At 37.5% G+C, this 18356-nt stretch overlaps 1 protein-coding gene across 2 annotated transcripts in view; it reads right to left on the reverse strand.

The window, feature by feature from the left end:
- The window catches only part of asap3 (ArfGAP with SH3 domain, ankyrin repeat and PH domain 3), a 31210-nt gene extending 15308 nt beyond the window's left edge, over positions 1 to 15902 (reverse strand). Inside the window, exons 1-6 of one of the 2 annotated variants that reach the window (XR_013206683.1) lie at positions 15473 to 15896; positions 9111 to 9183; positions 4286 to 4431; positions 1220 to 1294; positions 587 to 636; positions 260 to 383 (exon numbers count right to left, since the gene is read on the reverse strand). Coding sequence is in view for 1 of the 2 variants with exons in the window: in XM_077239708.1 (XP_077095823.1) it covers positions 260 to 383; positions 587 to 636; positions 1220 to 1294; positions 4286 to 4431; positions 9111 to 9183; positions 15473 to 15598 (594 nt within the window). In the remaining variant the exon portion in view is untranslated. Of the gene's footprint in view, positions 1 to 259; positions 384 to 586; positions 637 to 1219; positions 1295 to 4285; positions 4432 to 9110; positions 9184 to 15472 lie in introns of both variants that reach the window. The other variant, XM_077239708.1, reaches the window with a different exon arrangement.
- Between the last annotated feature and the right edge of the window lie 2454 nt (positions 15903 to 18356).

Consider the following 18356-nt stretch of genomic DNA (forward strand, 5'->3'; position numbering starts at 1 on the left):
AAAACACCCCAAAGCTTCTTGGTTTTAGGTGACTTCAGACACCGCCACACACTTACAAAATTTGCAAAGAATGCGTTTAACACAACAGAGAGGTTAACAAGCTGAGGTAACCCATGAACAACCTGCTAAGGCACACTCATACAGCTGTACTAACCGCACCTATTCTCCCTGAGACGCGCACACAATGTGGTCTTGGTCAGTTCATTTTGCACACGTTTCATAGTCTGCTAACTGGCCGCCCTCCTACAGCCTCATATACCTCACACATCTGTAGCTGGAAGTTCCTTCTTTCTCTTTCCATGTCCTCCACGGTGTCTGTCGATTCCAACCAGATCAGCCCATACTGTTTCTGTTTCTCCCTCTTTTCTCTCTCCATCTTCCCCCTTAAAAGCCAAAATGAATATGGAAAAAGGGAAAAGAATGAAAAGAAAAGTCCACCTGAATGAAAAGAAAAGAATGAAAAGAAAAGTCCACCTGCTAATAAGTTTAGCAGGTGGACTTGTCTTTCAAACAAAACCAAGTGGTGGACTTGTACTAAAAGTTATAGGAAGTTGTGTACCAGGAGAAAAATCTGACTCTGACTCACATTTTAGCATCATAATCCTTCCAGCTTTTCTCCATCTGTTTTTTCAGCTCCTGAAAGAGAAAAAAGATAAAGTGGAAGGCAATGTTAATATATATATATATATATATATATATATATATATATATATATATATATACACACACCCACCACACACAAACACCCAGTGCTTTTGGATATATAATCCCACACATGATAACGTTTAATTTGTGTCGCCCTAAAAACCTCATGCAATACCAAAGGCCACTCCACCTCATTGTGGAAAATGAATATTGTGAAAGCAGTAATATGAGGGTGTGTATCAAAACTTGATCTCAGAGCCCTGCGGTACATCTCCACTCATCATACAGGTTAAACGCATGAAGAAAGGTGTGGTGCAGCTATTGAGTATCTGACATTAGAAAACACAATACCCCAAACAAGCCACATGCCAAAGAAAGCTACAACACTTCATCCAACAAACAAAACAACATAACACATTATTGTGGTTTCTTCAAAGGAATGAATCTATCTTCCTGATCTTTATCAGCGGTTTAATTGATTTCAATTATACTAAGCTGGGGTATAAGGTGACGTTTTTGACACATTTAGTCCAGTATGATGACCCTGTGTGACGCAGGTGTCCGTTTCACTCACCAGCCTGCTGTCTCTCAGCTCTGTCTTTAACACATTCTCCAGAGGGAAGGAAATTATGTTGTTCAGGTTTTGCACCTACAGAACACACAGAAGGAACACATAAAATCAGGCGGTCACACACTCAAGAGCAATCAGGTTTGCAGAAATAATGGAACAGAGACAGAAATCAAAAGAAACTTACAACATTTGAAAGTCGATCAGAATGTAGTTCAAATGTTAATGTAAACTCTGACTCCCTTCTCAATAGTGAGTGCTCAAATGTTACCTGGCAAGTCATAACCCTCCCTATAAAGTTTAGTGTGGAGGTACAAATGCTTGCAAACCAAAAAATGCACAAGTTAAAACTCTGTTTGGGATTTCTCCTTGGCCAACCACATTAAAGTGCGGAGCAAGTATAAATCTTCCTTAGGAAAGAATGTGTGAGTAAACCCACACCAGGACGAGAGAAGAATCAGACCGATTCATTTCAAACCAATGACAGCCTTTTTGGACATATGAAACATTTTGCACATGTACTTTCAAAGATCAATGAAGGGACAATAATAGATCTTCAAACCACACAAAGAGATGCAATATCCACAGACTGACCTTTCTATATACTGTATATATTTATTATTCTCACACACACACACACACACACACACACACACACACACACACACACACACACACACACACACACACACACACACACACACACACACACACACACACACACACACACACAGCTGGGTAGTAACTGGTTACATATAATCTAGATTATGTAATCAGATTCTCCATTTAGTACTTGTAATCAGATCACATTATGTTTATAAATGCTCACAGTCAGATTACAGTTACTTTTTTAAGGATTACATTATTACATATTTACACAATAGCATAAAGTAATGCTTAATGTTGTTGATAAGGAATGGAAAATATTTTCTTTCCCTTTGTTTCTTTCTACTTTATACAATATGGTACACAATAATCCCATTCAAATCTAAGTTATAAATGAGTAAGGTCCAAAGGAAACAAAGTAATCAAACAGTAGAAAATAGATTACCTAAAATTAGCAATCTACATTACGTTACCAACTAAATGCGGTAATCTTTAGCGCGTAGTACTTCTACGGGAGTTTGCACATCAAGTTGAAGTACAACTAGCCACAACTCTTATAGCTCTTATATTTTCGCATTCTGTTGCCACAATTCGGAAAGGCACAAACACGAACCATTTCTTCTTCACTTGTAAGCAACTCTGATCTCAACTCGTCGCACATGATCAACGCTCCTCCCACCTGGACATTGTTTACGTTTTCCGGCTACAGCACGAGACTGCAGCGCGAGACTACAGCTTGCCGTCTAAAAGACTATTTAGGTGAGTTTAAACAATGGCTAAGTTGCTAGACGTATCTTGTTCACATGTAGGGTCCCTATTCATGTTCGACAGACATTTTAATTGCATTTTGTGTCTGTTAAGAGGCTCAAAAACGCTCTTTATGTCCATGCCCCCATAGCTGCCGTTTTACCTGGGTGGGAGCTCTGGGCATTCGCGGTCGCAGCTCCAAGTAGCAAGCACCAATCCGGTTCGGTTTTTTTTCTATAGTCAGTACTCACAAAGGTCTAACGATCAAGATTAACTTAAAAATTGCCCGGAGTTCTCCTTTAACATTAAAGATTAAAGACATATTATGCTACATAAATGAATGTAAATTAAAAAAGTAACCTCATAATGGTGCTGGATATGGATTTATAACCTTGCAAATGGATGTTATACATATAAATCTTCATGAATATGAAAAATGGGCTTGACTGAGGGAAAGTTATGGCCCCCACACAAGGGAGCTAAATCAAATGTAGTTTATTTTCTTAGCAGAGTTTCTGTTGTATTTTTTAGGCTTAGGTTCCTGTCTCTGGTGATCGTTTGATTGACAGCTTAGTGGTCAGACGCTGTCCACTCATGCTCTCAGGTCTGGTATAAATTATCATCTCCATGGAAATTATCAGTGGGAGGGTTCCGGGTTCTGTGGTTTGAGAGGCCCTTGCCTGCAGCTGTTGAACCCCTGCTGACACACACACACACGCCGTGCACACACACACACGCCGTGCACACACACACACGCCGTGCACACACACACACACACACACACACACACACACACACACACACACACACACACACACACACAAACACAAAACTACCTCTCCCAGTCCCCTGTGTACTTTGTACAGCTGGAAGTCTGTTTCTTATTCAGAAATATATCGAGATGACAAGCCGCACAGACAACACACACAAGGTGCTTTTTGAATAACAATACTGGCAAGCCAGACAGTACTTGAAGAGTTTCCACCTTATTTGAGAGGAAAATATTCATGTTGGTCTTGAATTATACAGGTGATTACCCATCTATGCTTCACTAAACTTTATGCTGCAACTGGAAGATGTTTGTTAAATAACTACATTTGTGGTCAACCAAAGTGGTTGTCAATGACCAATGTGGTTTTCAATGACCAATATTGATATTTAGAGAGCAAGATGGGTGATGTTTGGGTGTGGGAATTTTTAGGCACCTCACAATCCGATCTGATTCCATTTCGTATAATCAGTTTCAAAACATTTTTTGATCTACATTTATTTCGTATTGTTTCGAGTTTTTATCAGCTTCAAATTTTGTGCATTTTTATTAAATTACGTGTAGAAGTACTTTTTAAAATAATTCCAAATTACCAATAAATCAAAGAAAATTGCAGGTTAAGAATTATTAACTAACTACAGTAAATATTGCTTCAAAACATACAAGCAAATAATAAAGGGGAACAAATAAACATTACATGCAATAAACTAAAAGGAATTTCAGTATCTGAGAGTGTTTTGAGTGTCTGAAAGTTTTATTTATATATATATATATATATATATATATATATATATATATATATATATATATATATATATATAAATGCAGTATAACCGTTTTATCTGTGGTACAGTAGTGGCCTTTAAGAAAATTGGGATCAAAAAATATTCAGTATAATGTCCCTTTTATTGTGTTTTTGTAGTTTTGACTCAAGATGGCATCCAGCTCACCAGGTTCTTGAAGAGTGCCGTGATCTCTCGTGTGAACACAGCCAGGTTCAGGAAGCCTGTGGAGATCTCATTATTATCCTGTGTCAGGTGACTGTTCCCTAGATTCTCCAGAACCTCTATGTACTGCTCCTTATTCTCCACATGATCTGGGAACACAACATCACACAATCAGCATCAAGTCAATCATGTCACTGACCTTTCTACAGATAACAGGATACATTAGAAGTCAATACGAAACTGCGTGTGTAGCCCACTTCTTTTCCATAATGTGACAATACCATGTGAAACAGGATATTGAATAAAAAACAAATGTAGGGTGGGACTTGATTTTATCCATCAGGAATTGACTGGTGGACACGCCCATTCAAAATTTGAGGTCAATACGATTTTTTAATGTTTTAGAAAGTCTCTAATTCTCACCAAGGCTCCATTTATTTGAACAAAAATACAGTAAAACCAGTAATATTCTGAAATTGTATACTGTATATAATTTTTGTCTCTCACTTTTGATCAATTGAATGCAAGCACAAACACTCATTTTGATGCTACAACTCTGCAATTTTTCGTAGTGAATTTTTGACCTTTAGCAATGTTCTGAAACCGTGTGACCTTACAAACCTCACCGCATGATCAAATGAATAGAGGAAAACAGGATTTTGAGATACAGAGCAGTGAAAATGATACCAGCTGAAGCACAGTGAGCTCCTGGCAAGAATACCCAAAACACCACAGGCTCCAACAGCACTATCAAGGAGCTCTCAGCTCAACTGCTATAAAATAAACAGGTACACTTAGATAAGAGCCAAAGCGAAGCCAAGCCATCTTCACTTATGATGATCACAAGTATTTGTGGAAACACATGTTGTGCTTTCCAAGGGAACATCCCTGAAATTAGCATACTGTGCTATAGTTAAACATGACATTTTAGTTACACATTTTACCCTTGCATTCTAGGGGTTGGTTTGGGCTTTGATTGGTTGATATAGGAAAGTTGTTCCAGGAAAAAAAAGGACGTTGATCCAGGAAAACGTCCTACTTATGTACATCACAATGTTTCTGTAGATGTTTTTTTTTACTTTATTTAAATCCTACAGGAGAGGTTTGAGCAATGGCTTTGCAGTAAGTCCACATGCTCCGTACACGATGCAGATTCAATCAGGTCTGCGTTGGATCCTGATCCTATTTCATCTGAATAATTTCCTTTCTACTGTACAAAGGACACCACAAAAAACAAACAGGACAAATCGGCATGCCAGCATATTTATTTCTACATCAGGAAATCAGACTATAAATAGTCTGTGAATTTAACATAACTTCCTTAATAAATGCACTTGCATTATCTGGTTTTGGTTGGAATAAAAATGTTTTTCAAGACTAGACAGGAGAAAAACCACGGGATGAATTCAGCAGCACTTTCCGAAAAATGACAAAAATCAAGGGGATTTTTTTTCTTTAGTTAGTTAATCGAATGTCTAGCTGACACTTCCTCTTCTGTGGACTTTAATCAACAGTGTTTTTCCAGCGAATCAGTCTGGCTCAACAATAATGCACTTTCCTTGCAGCCGCCAACACTCAGAGAACATACCTTCCCTGATCTGGAAACAGTTTTATTCTCTCCAAACAGACATCTGTGAGCACTTACAGACACACAATTTGAATTTCTATTGTTAATTCATTTCTTGTATAAGAGCCTGATCTGTTCCAGAAACGGTAGGGTTTTAGAAAATTGACCCTTAGATCAACACTTAAAGGCGCCTGCCACATCTGTGTTAGTGTGAGCGTGTTTTAATTAACATTTAGTCCACGGCCAACGGCTCGGTTTTAAACTGTGACACTGTTAGGTTACAGACAGATGCATGTATAGACTAAATATAAAGCGCTCTAAACTACCTGCAGAGTGTGTCCTGTCATTCCTGCAGTGAAATCATTCATAAAAATCACTCAGTTTGGGGGGTTTCTGGAGAAAATACATAACTTAGAAAAACAAACTAAATTAACTCCAAAATGAACTAAAATAAATACAAATGGCTACAAATTAAATTTAGTTTTGGATATATGGTATATTATAAAATCAAAACCTTTACAACCCACCTGTATTAAACATGAAAATTTCACACAATAGCAATAACACCACAGTGCTGAGAAATTTTATGCCATTAAACATTTTTTAAATTATACTGTTTAGTGCAATAATTGATGGCAACTCTAGAATACTACACCTAAAGAGAGAAAAAACGGTTCCTTAAACAAAAAAACAAACAAAATTGAAACAATGTTAGAGTGAAACCTACTGAAAACTTAAAGGTATAGCGGAGGATTTTCTTTTTCCGGGTGGGTAGCCTATACTATTGATCCACCTAAGTGTCAATCATTCTGGTGATACGGTACATGCTCGTCCCTATGTAGTTTTCACTTTCTGCGCATGCGCACTTTCAGGTGTATTATGTGTGATGAGTTACGGTTTCAGCCATTCCTTCGAAAATGGCTGAGGGTCGAAAGGGAAAAAATGTATACGAAGTGTATTATAAGAAGAGAAAGGCCGCAGAATATAGAAACAAGACCAGAGTGATTTTGGGTGAATATTTCACACGCTGGCGTGCGGTTAAAGCACAGGTTGGGCTTCCCACTGATGCAGCAGTCGCGAAGATTCTACGAGACAGGTAAAGTTTGTCATAATATTTGGAGAAATCCATTTAAAATAACTGCTAGTAAAAGTTAATGTAAGCTATGATTAGCGATGCTAGCCCTGGCACAAGTCATGCACCGCGTAGACACGATAAACATCTCAATTTTTCTAAAGTAGCCTTATGACCAAATGGTAAATGGTATCACGCTGAAATATTCTAAAATCTTGTGTGTTCATTTTCGATAATTACAATGTGTTCACCATAGTATTTATTACACAAATGCAACAAGCTACTTCTCCATTGCATATCATGTCGAGTCCTCGGTCACTCAACACGTTTAATAGGCGTTCCCTCTCGGGAGCAAATAGAGTGTTGCGCATATGTGCATTTTAAAAAAAATTGGAGTGGGCGGGTCTTCTCTAAAATTCGGAAAGATCCTCCGCTATACCTATACCTAACTAAATCAAAAAGACATAAAAAAAATAGGACAATTTTATCACACTAAATTAAAAATGTATAATAACAATGACTTTAATAATAATAACAAGGAAATTCAAATTAAAACTGTTTAACAGTTTTATTCAAATCTCTGACCTTAGTAACATGACCTTAGTAACATCATCACTAATAAAACAGACAAAAATCTCCACAGATTCTGGACTCAAACACTGGTTTCTAACCAGGATGAGTAAAGAGAAGAGTAAAACCAGCTTGATGCAATAAATGCATTAACTCTGAATCACTGATATGAAATAGCTTTCACAACTTATCACACACAAACAACTATATCCTGGCACAACGAGAGGGATGGGATGAATCATCAGGTTCAGTTTAGGACTCACTCCAAAACTAGTAAGTTTAGTTACACCACAAAAACACAGGGGCAGGAAATTGTGGCCCCTCAATAGTAATGTTACCGGAATGAGACATCTGACTTCAGTTAAAAGAAAGAGAGATAGAGTGAAAGAGATCATGAAGGGGGGGATGAAACATATGGGGTCTCCTTCGCGTTTAACTGAACTGTGACTCACAGAATTGAGAAATGGGGCACGCACCCTCAGAAAATAAGAAGCAGGCAGATCTGAGACATGCTTCCCAGAAACCATGATTATTCCAGTCAGGACATTTTTGTAAGCACCGCACAACATTATAAATTGCGTATTGGCCAGGTTTGTGGAGCAATTTCTTATTTAAGAGAGAAGAAGCAGATTTAAACACAGATATTCCCCTGTTATTTCAGTGTATGGTTAAGACACTGGTCAAATCATGTGTTATAGTTTCAGCGTACATGCAGCCAAATTGCTTACAGAGGTGTAACCAGTAGCCACATGTGTCATGCTGCAGGATGGACAGAATAAGGCACTGAAACAGTATGTTTAACACAGCGTAGGCGCCGTAGGGTCAAAAAACAGTGAAGCAAGTTTCAATGGCTGTTATTTTCTACACCCTGACTCGGTGTAAAAAACAGGAAATCTGTTCTTTTTATAGAGATTAGTAGTTTTGAAGTCAATGCAAGTCTGGGCCCCAACTACTTTCATCTTTCATTTGTGTGACAGAGAGAGTGAGAGAGAGACTAAGAATGACCTCATTGCATTTTTTAGGGAAATGTGTTTAATTTTTTACAATTGTTTTTTTTTTTTTTTTTTTTTTTACAATTTTTGCTAGCTTTTAAACATACTTCAACATCTGACGTAATTTAATTACGCATGTTTATGCCATCATGAGCTGACGGTGATGTACAGTCTGGGAAGCTTAAATAATGAGTGATAATGGACCAGACTTCCTTAAGATACTAAAAAATACATATTTTTGCTTATGTACTAGACCAGTGGTTCTCTAGTTTTAACTAACTAGATGTTTGAGGCCCCAGCAAACTTCTAAAGGGTGATTTCTAGTCCTGGAAAAGTCATATAAATAAATAAAACCAGGTGTAAAAAAAAATATTCTTAAAAAACATTATCTTTAATCTTTATCCAGTAAATTATGCAAAAATAAAATAAATGGAATGGGATCCCTGAAGAACATTCAGCTCTTAAAACTTCTGGAATCCTCAATTCAATTGACAGAAACTAGGAGTTTTGGGCCTTCACATATTGTTGTGGACAATGGAGGCCTTGGAGTCAAAAGGGTTAAGAATCCCTTTAAAACAATTAAACAAACAAACAAAAGAAACGCCAAGAATATAAGACTGCACTCACTGAGTCCAGAGTTGTGGATGGCCTTCACAATTTTCTTCATCCTCTGTAGGGACATCTGGTCCTGCTCTAGAGACTGGCGTAAGACAACAGGGAAATGAGAATAGACATGAGAATAGAAATTCATCACTGGAATCAAAACCAACTACACTCTTCAAATGAATCATTGACAAAAACACAAACATGTTTATCTTGTTGCGGGGCAACACTTGACTATTCTTACAGGACAAACATCAGAATAGTTGTCAAGCAGTCTTTCTATCACATGTCAGGCTGCTGTGATGATGTCAGAACCGAGAGCTGAAGCACAGGTGAATCAAGCCTTACGAAATATAACAACATCTAATGACTCAGAACAGACACTATTTACAGTAAAGAATTAGTGCAAGAGACAGAAAGAGGCACACCTCCGTGGGAATTAGTCTGAGTTCAAATATCAGTGGTTTGAGTGATTTGGTCTATTAGGTTCACATCAGTTGTTGTTTTACCTCTTTGGTCAGAAAGAGTCTGCTCAGAATGTAAACATAAAACTTGAATGTGTATATCTTGTTCACACCTGGTCACTTCATGTGTTTATACTGATGGGATAGCTATCTGATTTGATAAAATGGTTCCATTTACAGTTGGCCACATAAATGTGTCTCCACAAAGCGGATATAAATCAGATCTTCTATTTTTTAGTTTACGTCAACGAAAGCAACAGATGTGAACTTCATTTTATTCAACACCAGCTAATTCCAAGATCAAAGACCGCAATAGGAGAGAGTGTGGCATCAGCACTGGTAACATTATTTAGTCTCACTGCTTTGTATGATGATTCAAACCTGGCTATAACATGTCATATAGCCTCTAACATCCTTTCACACATCAATTTTTTTAATTTTGGGAGGAGAACAAAATTTACATATTTGTTTTCAACAACCAGATGCATTTACACTTGTCCAGTTTCATTTGGAATGCGTCTCAAACATCATGAAGTGGTTTGAGTGATCGGATATTTAAAAGCGTTTCGGAGGGCATTTACACCTGGTCGTTTCACGATCGAATAGCTATCCGATAGTGACCAGGTGTAACCCCATAATGAAGGAGTTTTAAACCATCTTGAGTTTACATACTGACGTCTGCTGCTATCTGTAAGAGATTGTTTAGTCTGATCAGTGCTTACTAAATCAGTGTCAAGACAAAGCATTCTTTGGTTCTGTTCTGTTTTATATCTGTCTTTAGTTTTTTGGGCAACATCCAAGACACATGGACTGATGTATAACACAGAATCTCACACGCTAAACACCAAACAGGTTAACGTTTTTAGACGTGAATTCTTGTTTACATTAGTATCAGAATATTTCCTCAATCTACTTTTTTTTAAAGACAAAGCTTGTTTGTGCATGCCTAAAGATGTCTGGGCATGCAGGTTCTTCCAAAGAAACATTATGTCCTGCTATATGCATTTCCTTGTGTTATTTTACTTCCTTGTGTTATTTTCTCCAGTTTACTCATGAATTAGTTTCATTTTCCAGTTTTTCCTAGTATGAGGAAAACCCTGAGCAGTGCTTCTTTTTTCCCCTTTTTTTGGCAAAACTATTTATCAAGTGTTCTTTAAACAACATTGATGAAACAGAGGGAGGACAAAACACTTCATCAAAGGACACTTCCCACATACACATCTGGTGCCATCCAAAAAGAAGGTATGCATTTTAAGTACGTTAAACACATTTGAAAGTGCCCTATTCAGAGTGTTAGTGTCACCTCAGGATAACAGTTTTCTCAAAAAGTTTCATCACTACTATATTTAGACTTCACAGGTTATGTGTGGGTTTGGAGAGGACTTAAACCATGATGGATGTCAAATGAACAATAGAGGACTTGTTTTTACATATTGTTTCATGAAACTAAAATAATTAGCTTTGATTTACCATCCGAACAAACTGATTCACTAAAACTATTCACTGGTTTCATTTACAAGGAAGTAAAATTCACCCAGTGAAGCATTTTACTTTTTTGCAGTTACACATTAAATGAAACGCTGTTGTACATCACAATTTTTGACACGATTTAGCAAATTTATTAAATTTGTGTTCAGTTTAATCATGTAACTCCAATCATGCTACTAATTGTTTTTGTGCCAGATAAATACCAATAAATTTAAATTAAATAATCTGATTTTAATGTTTTTAAAAAGTTATTACCTATTTAGATACCTTCAGAGTAAACACAATGCCCTAGCCTAGGGGTGTCTATACTTGGTCCTGGAGGACCACTGTCCTGCAGAGTTTAGCTCCAACTTGCTTCAACACACACCTGGAAGTTTCTAGTATGCCTAGTAAGACCTTGATTAGCTGGTTCAGGTGTGGTTCATTAGGTTTGGAGCTGAACCTCTACAGGACAGTGACCCTCCTGAGTCCTGAAGCAGGATTGGACAGCCCTGCCCTATAGCCAAAACTCTCAATCACCAGTCACTGTAGCCCCAGTGAACTGATGACAATAATATGTGATCCTGTTAGCAGCTGAGGGAGTCATCTATACTACGCTCAAAGGGAGTGAGGACAGCCATAAGTAAATGTATTAGTCACAATCATATCTGCTACACACACACAGACAAACAAACTAAGTGTTATGTTTTAATTTGAGTATCAAGTATGAATTCAATTTAATCCCAGGGGTTTCATTCTATTTGTGGCCTCCTCCTCCAGATTACTCAACATGCTGCCAGTCCTTAGCCAGAGTTTCAGCAAATGGAAACATAAACAAACTTTGTCTCTCAAACCCAAACAAGCCTTCAAACGCTAACCTTCCTGAAAACACACTCAGTTACACAAACTTATGTTGCACCTTGGCATTAAACACCACTTTGAAGCTGTAGAAAAGACTGTAACACACTCACGACTTGATATATTTGAACAAGTAATCTGGACATACATGCCATATCCGCGCCATCAGGAACTGAGGACTTAATTTATAATCCTGAAAAAAAAAAAACCTACCACACATCTCTGACTCATTTAAGATGAAGTAACTTCCAGTCTTCTCTTACTGTGCTAATCATAAAGAATTGATCATTGGATATTTTTACAACTACCTAGTTTCCAAGTGCTGCTTAAAGGCATAGTTCAATACAAATTTGCATCATTACATCCAAACTACAGTTTACTCGTCGTCATTCCAAACTTGTTTGACACAATTGGTTAACTTTCATCTGCTTTTTTCCCAAACAATGAAAGTGAAAGTGATCATGATTGTCCCCAGGGCCGTCGCCAATATGTTACGCAATAACATCACGTATTTAATCTAATATAACTGAAATAGACCGAATTCTATATTAAAACTAGAGATGCACGGATGTATCGGCCAACAATCAGTATCGGCCTATAAAAGCAATTAATTTCACTTTCGGCCATCAGCCGATTGTTTAAAAACAGCCGATGATCAGGGCCGATTATATCCTGTCAATCAAAAGGGTGCAGTAAAACATGACGACTGCAACTCACACTGTGTGTGAAGAAAATGTCTCGTGTTGAGTTAGTTAGGGCAAGTTAATGTCACAATAACGCATGAACAGCTAAAAACAGCAACATAAAAGCTCTATTTGACCCTATGAATCACCCGTAGTTCAAGCCAGGGTTGCCAAATCTGCAGTTTTTCCCTACACTAAACATAAGTGGTAGCTCGCCCCTCACCCAATTAATCGCAAATAGCTCTGTGGCTGTGCTGAATCTGTTTTATGCAAACAGTGAAAGTTCAAAAATGGGGGGGAATAGTGGATTACTCAGAAAGGCAGGGCATATACTGTGCAATTTTCGTCCGATTTTGAGCCGAATTAAAGCCGAGTCGGGACGATTTTCAGCTTTTTCGTGCATTGTTTGTAATGCACGAAATTCATGCACAGCTCAGAATTCATGAACGTGCTATAAACTGCAGTTAAACAAGTTTAAGACCATATGGCCTAATGTTTTCTATTTTACTAAACAACAAACACATTCAATCATAAGAGTCTTTTTGAAAACAGCCAGCATGCACAACAATATTGCATAACAACACTAACTAAAATCCTGTAAATAACCATTTTTTGTCCCACAATCCATGCTGTAATGTTTCTCGCTGTGTTTTGGCATAGTAATGTGCAAAAATCTAAATAAATAGCCTAAATAAATTCATATTAAAAGCGCTGTAGGGTTACATAAAATCCCAGGACTGAAAGTGGTGCTAACCCAAAATGACAACTGTAAAACCTTATTTTGCCTGGGGCTAGAATTAAAACTGAGTTAAAGACGATAACGGGCTAAAGTGACCATGAAATCAAAATGGAAAATTCCTGTTTTTATGTCCCACCACACATTTTTGACTGACTGAAGTACTTAAAGTGGGACACTAGGAAATTTGATATAAATATAAAATATACAGTTTATACATAAGTTATATTCTTTTTTTGATGGATCAACATTTCATAAACACATTAGGCCAAAAAAGTAGCAGGATTGTGTGGTTTAAAATTATTTTATACTCCTTAATATCAAGTTTGTCAAAATCTTTGTCTTTCTTCAGAAAGAATATTACTGAAATCAAACATTTGAGCCAGGGAATTTTCTGAAATGTGTTTGATTTGACACAGAAGGGCCCTATATTAATAATTAATTTATATAGTTTTAAACAGTGTTGGGGAAAGTTTACTTTAAAAGTAAATTACTTTGAAAAGTAATGCATTACAATATTGTGTGACTCCCTTAAAAATAACTAATTGTGTTTTAAAGAAAAGTAATGTGTTACATTACTTTTACATTACTTTTTGTCACCTGGGCCGGGCTTGTTTTTTTCTTTTTCTTTTCGTCTATTTCTATTTTTGGGCAAATGCAAAGGCCTATTCAGACCAAAATTGAAATAATAAGGCTGAAGGAAATGCAAATTCACATGTGTACAGTAGAGTGTCAGGCAAACCTTTCAGCTTTGCTGCTGTTCTGGATAACAGAAGAATGGGATGCAGGAGAAGGAAGTTGAACACTTACAGTACTTCACTAATAAAAACAAAATATCTAAAGTCATTTTTGCTTATGGTTTAACTGAATCATTGAAGATCAGCAGCAAGTCATTGGTCAAGGAAGTGAGATTAAATGCATAAAAATATTTGTTTTATTTAACATATTTAATTATTGGAGGTTTGTGTATCCTGATTTTGCATTTCACTAATTTTATTCATTTTGAGCAAGTGAGATTAGTAAATGCATGCTCATTTAGTCTACAACAACAATAACCATCACGTTTACACACAACGTCTCTGCACTTACAATTTTTCTCAACATGCGGACAGGAGAGCTGTCAGTCAATAAATGTGAAAAAGTAATTTGCATTACTTATTAGAAAAAGTAACTCCGATATTTTGCGGTAAATTTAAAAGTAGTGGGTCCCGGCCCCCTGGTTGAGAACCACTGCTCTAGAGAACTGCAGTTCCTAAAACCATTTCCCATGAAAAAGGCGGAAAAAAATGAAAGGCTTCCACTGTCCTGAATCCAGACATGCCCAGTGTTATTAGCCTACTTTTGGCAGAGTTTCTCTATTCTCTATTAATTTCCACACAAACGCCTAAAGACCCACATTAAGTTTATAAGACCTGTACTGACTCTGTTATCAGTTCTACTTCTCTTTAATTATCTATATTAACACTATTCCTCAATGAAATGATGCAGCTGTTAAGAACTGTGGGGTTATTCTGTGTTTGTGCCCATGTCATTTCAGTCTCACAGCAACAAGTCCTATAAAAGGGCCCTGAGCAAGTTAAGCACTTAAATTCAGTCTGTTTTCCTTGTTGTGACTCCTGTGCCATCCCCTGACTCCTAACCACAACACGAGCCCATAAATGTGCAATGAGGCATTCAAACCACTAGTGTTTTTAAAATATAAATCACTAGCAACAGGTTACTAAAAAGGCAAAAGGTCAGTTCTGTTGTTCACACGGTGACGGTGTCCTAATAGAGACAACAAGTAGCCTAGTTCACATTACCCATACTGTAGCCTTTATCTACATGGACAAGGACCACTTACCTTGACAACCAGATGTGTAAAATTACATTTAGTCTTTCCCCAGATTATCCTCAGATAAATTATTGTTATGGATTCAAAATGTCGCCCTGACTGAAAACAATTTAATGATGTACCATATTATTGTCCTGCAAAGTATAACTGCAGACTACCATAACAAATCTTTCATTAAGTTCGGCTAAATTCAAAATAATACCATCTTTCTCATATTAGAAGATCTGGAAATCTGTACAAGTAAAATGTTTCCTGTGTCAAGAGATTTTCACATAGCTTGACGGACAGGAATTCATTCAGGTGTTGTCCTCCTCCTCCACCTGCACACAGGTAAACACCCTTACCTCTTCGAGTGTGGCCACGGTGCTCCGACAGTCGCTCATTTTAGACTGAAATCCAGAGCTTCCTGGGGACGATAGGTCCTCTTTCGCCAAAGAAACGAAATCCGAAATACTTATGTTCTCCGGCATGTTTTCAACTGAACCAACCGAGGAACTTTAAATCCCAGCAAACGTAGTGAAAACAAACACCTCAAGATCAAGCAAAGTGCACCTCCATTAAATCCTTTAAATCCACAAGTAAGCGTGATTGCAAAAGCAGGGGAAGAAAACGTTTCATATCTGCAACCAAGGGCGAAAACGTGGATCTTCTCTGTGTTCCGCCGTGTGAGAGAGTCGGTAAAGTTTCACTGCGTCCTCTGTGTACTTTTTCTCCTGTTGGTGCCGCGCGAGCGTTCACTAGCGCGTGCCGCTTCCAGATTGTGAGGGAGAGGGGAGGGAGTCATTCCATCATCACGTGGGAATGTTTGTATTCACTGACGAAATGAATAGAGCGCGCAGAGAAAGAATGATTTTTAGATTCATTTTGTGGCTGGAAGAATGAAACAACATAGGCTACATCAACGAATGTAATGTTTTGGACACTTAATTGCATGTTAATTACAATTATATTCAAATGTATTATGGTTTAAATTTATATTAAATGCAATAAGGCTACTTGAGTGATAATTGACCCACTTAAGTAATAGGTAAGTACACCTCTATATGTAATTTCATAATGAAATATTGTCTTTGAAATATGGTTAGTTTACTTATTAATACATTATCTGCAAGTACAGTAAAAAAAAAAGGCTATACTTTTTAAATTTGACACAATGAGTCCACAATCAAGTCCACTTCTTTTTCAAATGAGTTCCTAACTTTTCAGGTGACAGGTTTTTGGTAAATTACATAACTCTGGACATGTTTTAATTGATTTCCTGTATGTAGGTTTTTGTCTTTTGCTTCTTTTTGTAATCTGGTTGTGTATAAAGTTGTTTAGTGCATGTGCACTTCAATCAGCAGACCTTGAATGGTGTGGCACAGTTAAACGGGATTGTGCGTGCACTTTCCCTCTTATTCAGGTGACATTGCAGATAAGCCATTTCCTTATACAAATGTCGTGTTCATGAATGAACACGCTTCATCTGTTTCAGTCTAAAGTTTAAATGAAACCCACCCCTGAAACAAAATCAAAAGATTGCTTCACTAACACAATTGGCACCCTTTCCATTCATTTGCAGCCTTAATATTTGAAAAGACAGATTGAATAGTGCTTCTTTGTTGCTCCAGAGCAGCAGTGCTTTGTGCTTATGTTCCATGGTGTCCTGAATAACAATCATTGTTTATAAGACAGATATTGAGAAATGTTTCATCCACCTTTACTGCAGGTATCATGGAGGTTTATTGGTTCTTCCTTAGCCTTTGAAAAGCTGTACACAATACAGTATACTATTACATTTGATGTAATGTGCTGGACAGGTATCAGCTCTGACCCCCCCCCCCCCCTAATTTTTCATTTTTTCAATGAACAAGGGTTTATACTGTGAGGGATAGGTATAGATACAGGTACTGGCTAACTTGGTTCAGACATGCAAGTAACTAAACATGCCATTAATCATTAAAAAATGAACTAAACCCAAATGAACGAAATTAACTTTCCTTAATTACTGCAACGTACACCCCATCCTCCCAAACGCAATGCGTTCCCTCACTCACACACAGTGTTTTCTTTATATTCTGTATAGCTTCATGAGTTATTGTTGATGTAATGGTGGTTTTGTGGCCAAACAATGCTCTCTTTCTCCCCCTGGCCATGGCCTCTCTTTGTGAAAGGGTCTGAGCAGAGATGTTGCATTTAACTGGGTGAACGTCACTCTAGAGGAGAAGGAGGAAAGTGGGTGAAAGAGAGAAAGGAAGCATGAGACAAAGTTTGACAAAGCAATTCATGAAAACTTTCTCAGTAGCTTCATTAGGCGAGGTCTAGTCTGCCCTCTGGACCACCCTTTCTGTTTATCCCTTTTTTTCTCTCATCTTCACCTCACTACCATTAAAAATTGCTGTGGCCACAATGTGCTGCATGTTTACTGGCCTTTGTCTGTCCACCATTGTTATGTTTCTTCAACATCAGCCAATCGTGTGTGTCTGGGGGCTGGATCTAGCTGTGAGGCGTGTTCCAGGAAAGGTTACAGCTCAGACCAGAAGGATTCCCAGCAGACAGCAGCCCCTCCCATCCACACTGCCAAGATCTGTTGACTCTAGAACAGGAGAAGGATCATTTATCCTCTCTTGTCAGCCCAGGGAGGCCACGTTTACATTAAAACACTGCAAAAGAGAGAAGATTGCAAATATATCTTAGAGGGAAGATAGCGGGATTCTACACATATATAGAGTATAGGACTCATGGCTAAGTTCAAACAAAAATGGGATGAAAACATAAAAACAACTATAACACTCCCTACACAGAACTACCACCCAACCTAGTCATAAAATGACATAGATCCTCCCTTTAAGTCTTATTTCATCACAGTGTGTTTATAAACCAGTTTAGTGGCAATTCTTGTATTTAATGACAGACTGGTGTTACAGACGGTTACTGTTTTACTTCAAGGATATAAATGTGTTTTCTGTGAGGGTGTGACAGTCTGTCTGGGGAAATTCAAAAACCTTCCTGTGTGATGCTTGCATTTTAATTAGGGTTGTACTGACTTGACATTAATTTTATTATCATAATTACATCTGCCCTATAAACAAATATTTACCTCACAGATTGTTTTGAAAAAGCTTTCACTGAATAATTAAGGGAAATGTCCTTCCTCATGTTTTGAACCACAATATTACAATGTCTTTGAGAAGAGGAGCCATATTTGAGATTGTACATATTTTAAATTAGATTTAAACATTTGATTTC

Source organism: Siphateles boraxobius, unplaced genomic scaffold, assembly GCF_051911475.1.
Source record: "Siphateles boraxobius isolate OS27281-9 unplaced genomic scaffold, OSU_SipBor_1 22, whole genome shotgun sequence".
Classification (NCBI taxonomy): domain Eukaryota; kingdom Metazoa; phylum Chordata; class Actinopteri; order Cypriniformes; family Leuciscidae; genus Siphateles; species Siphateles boraxobius.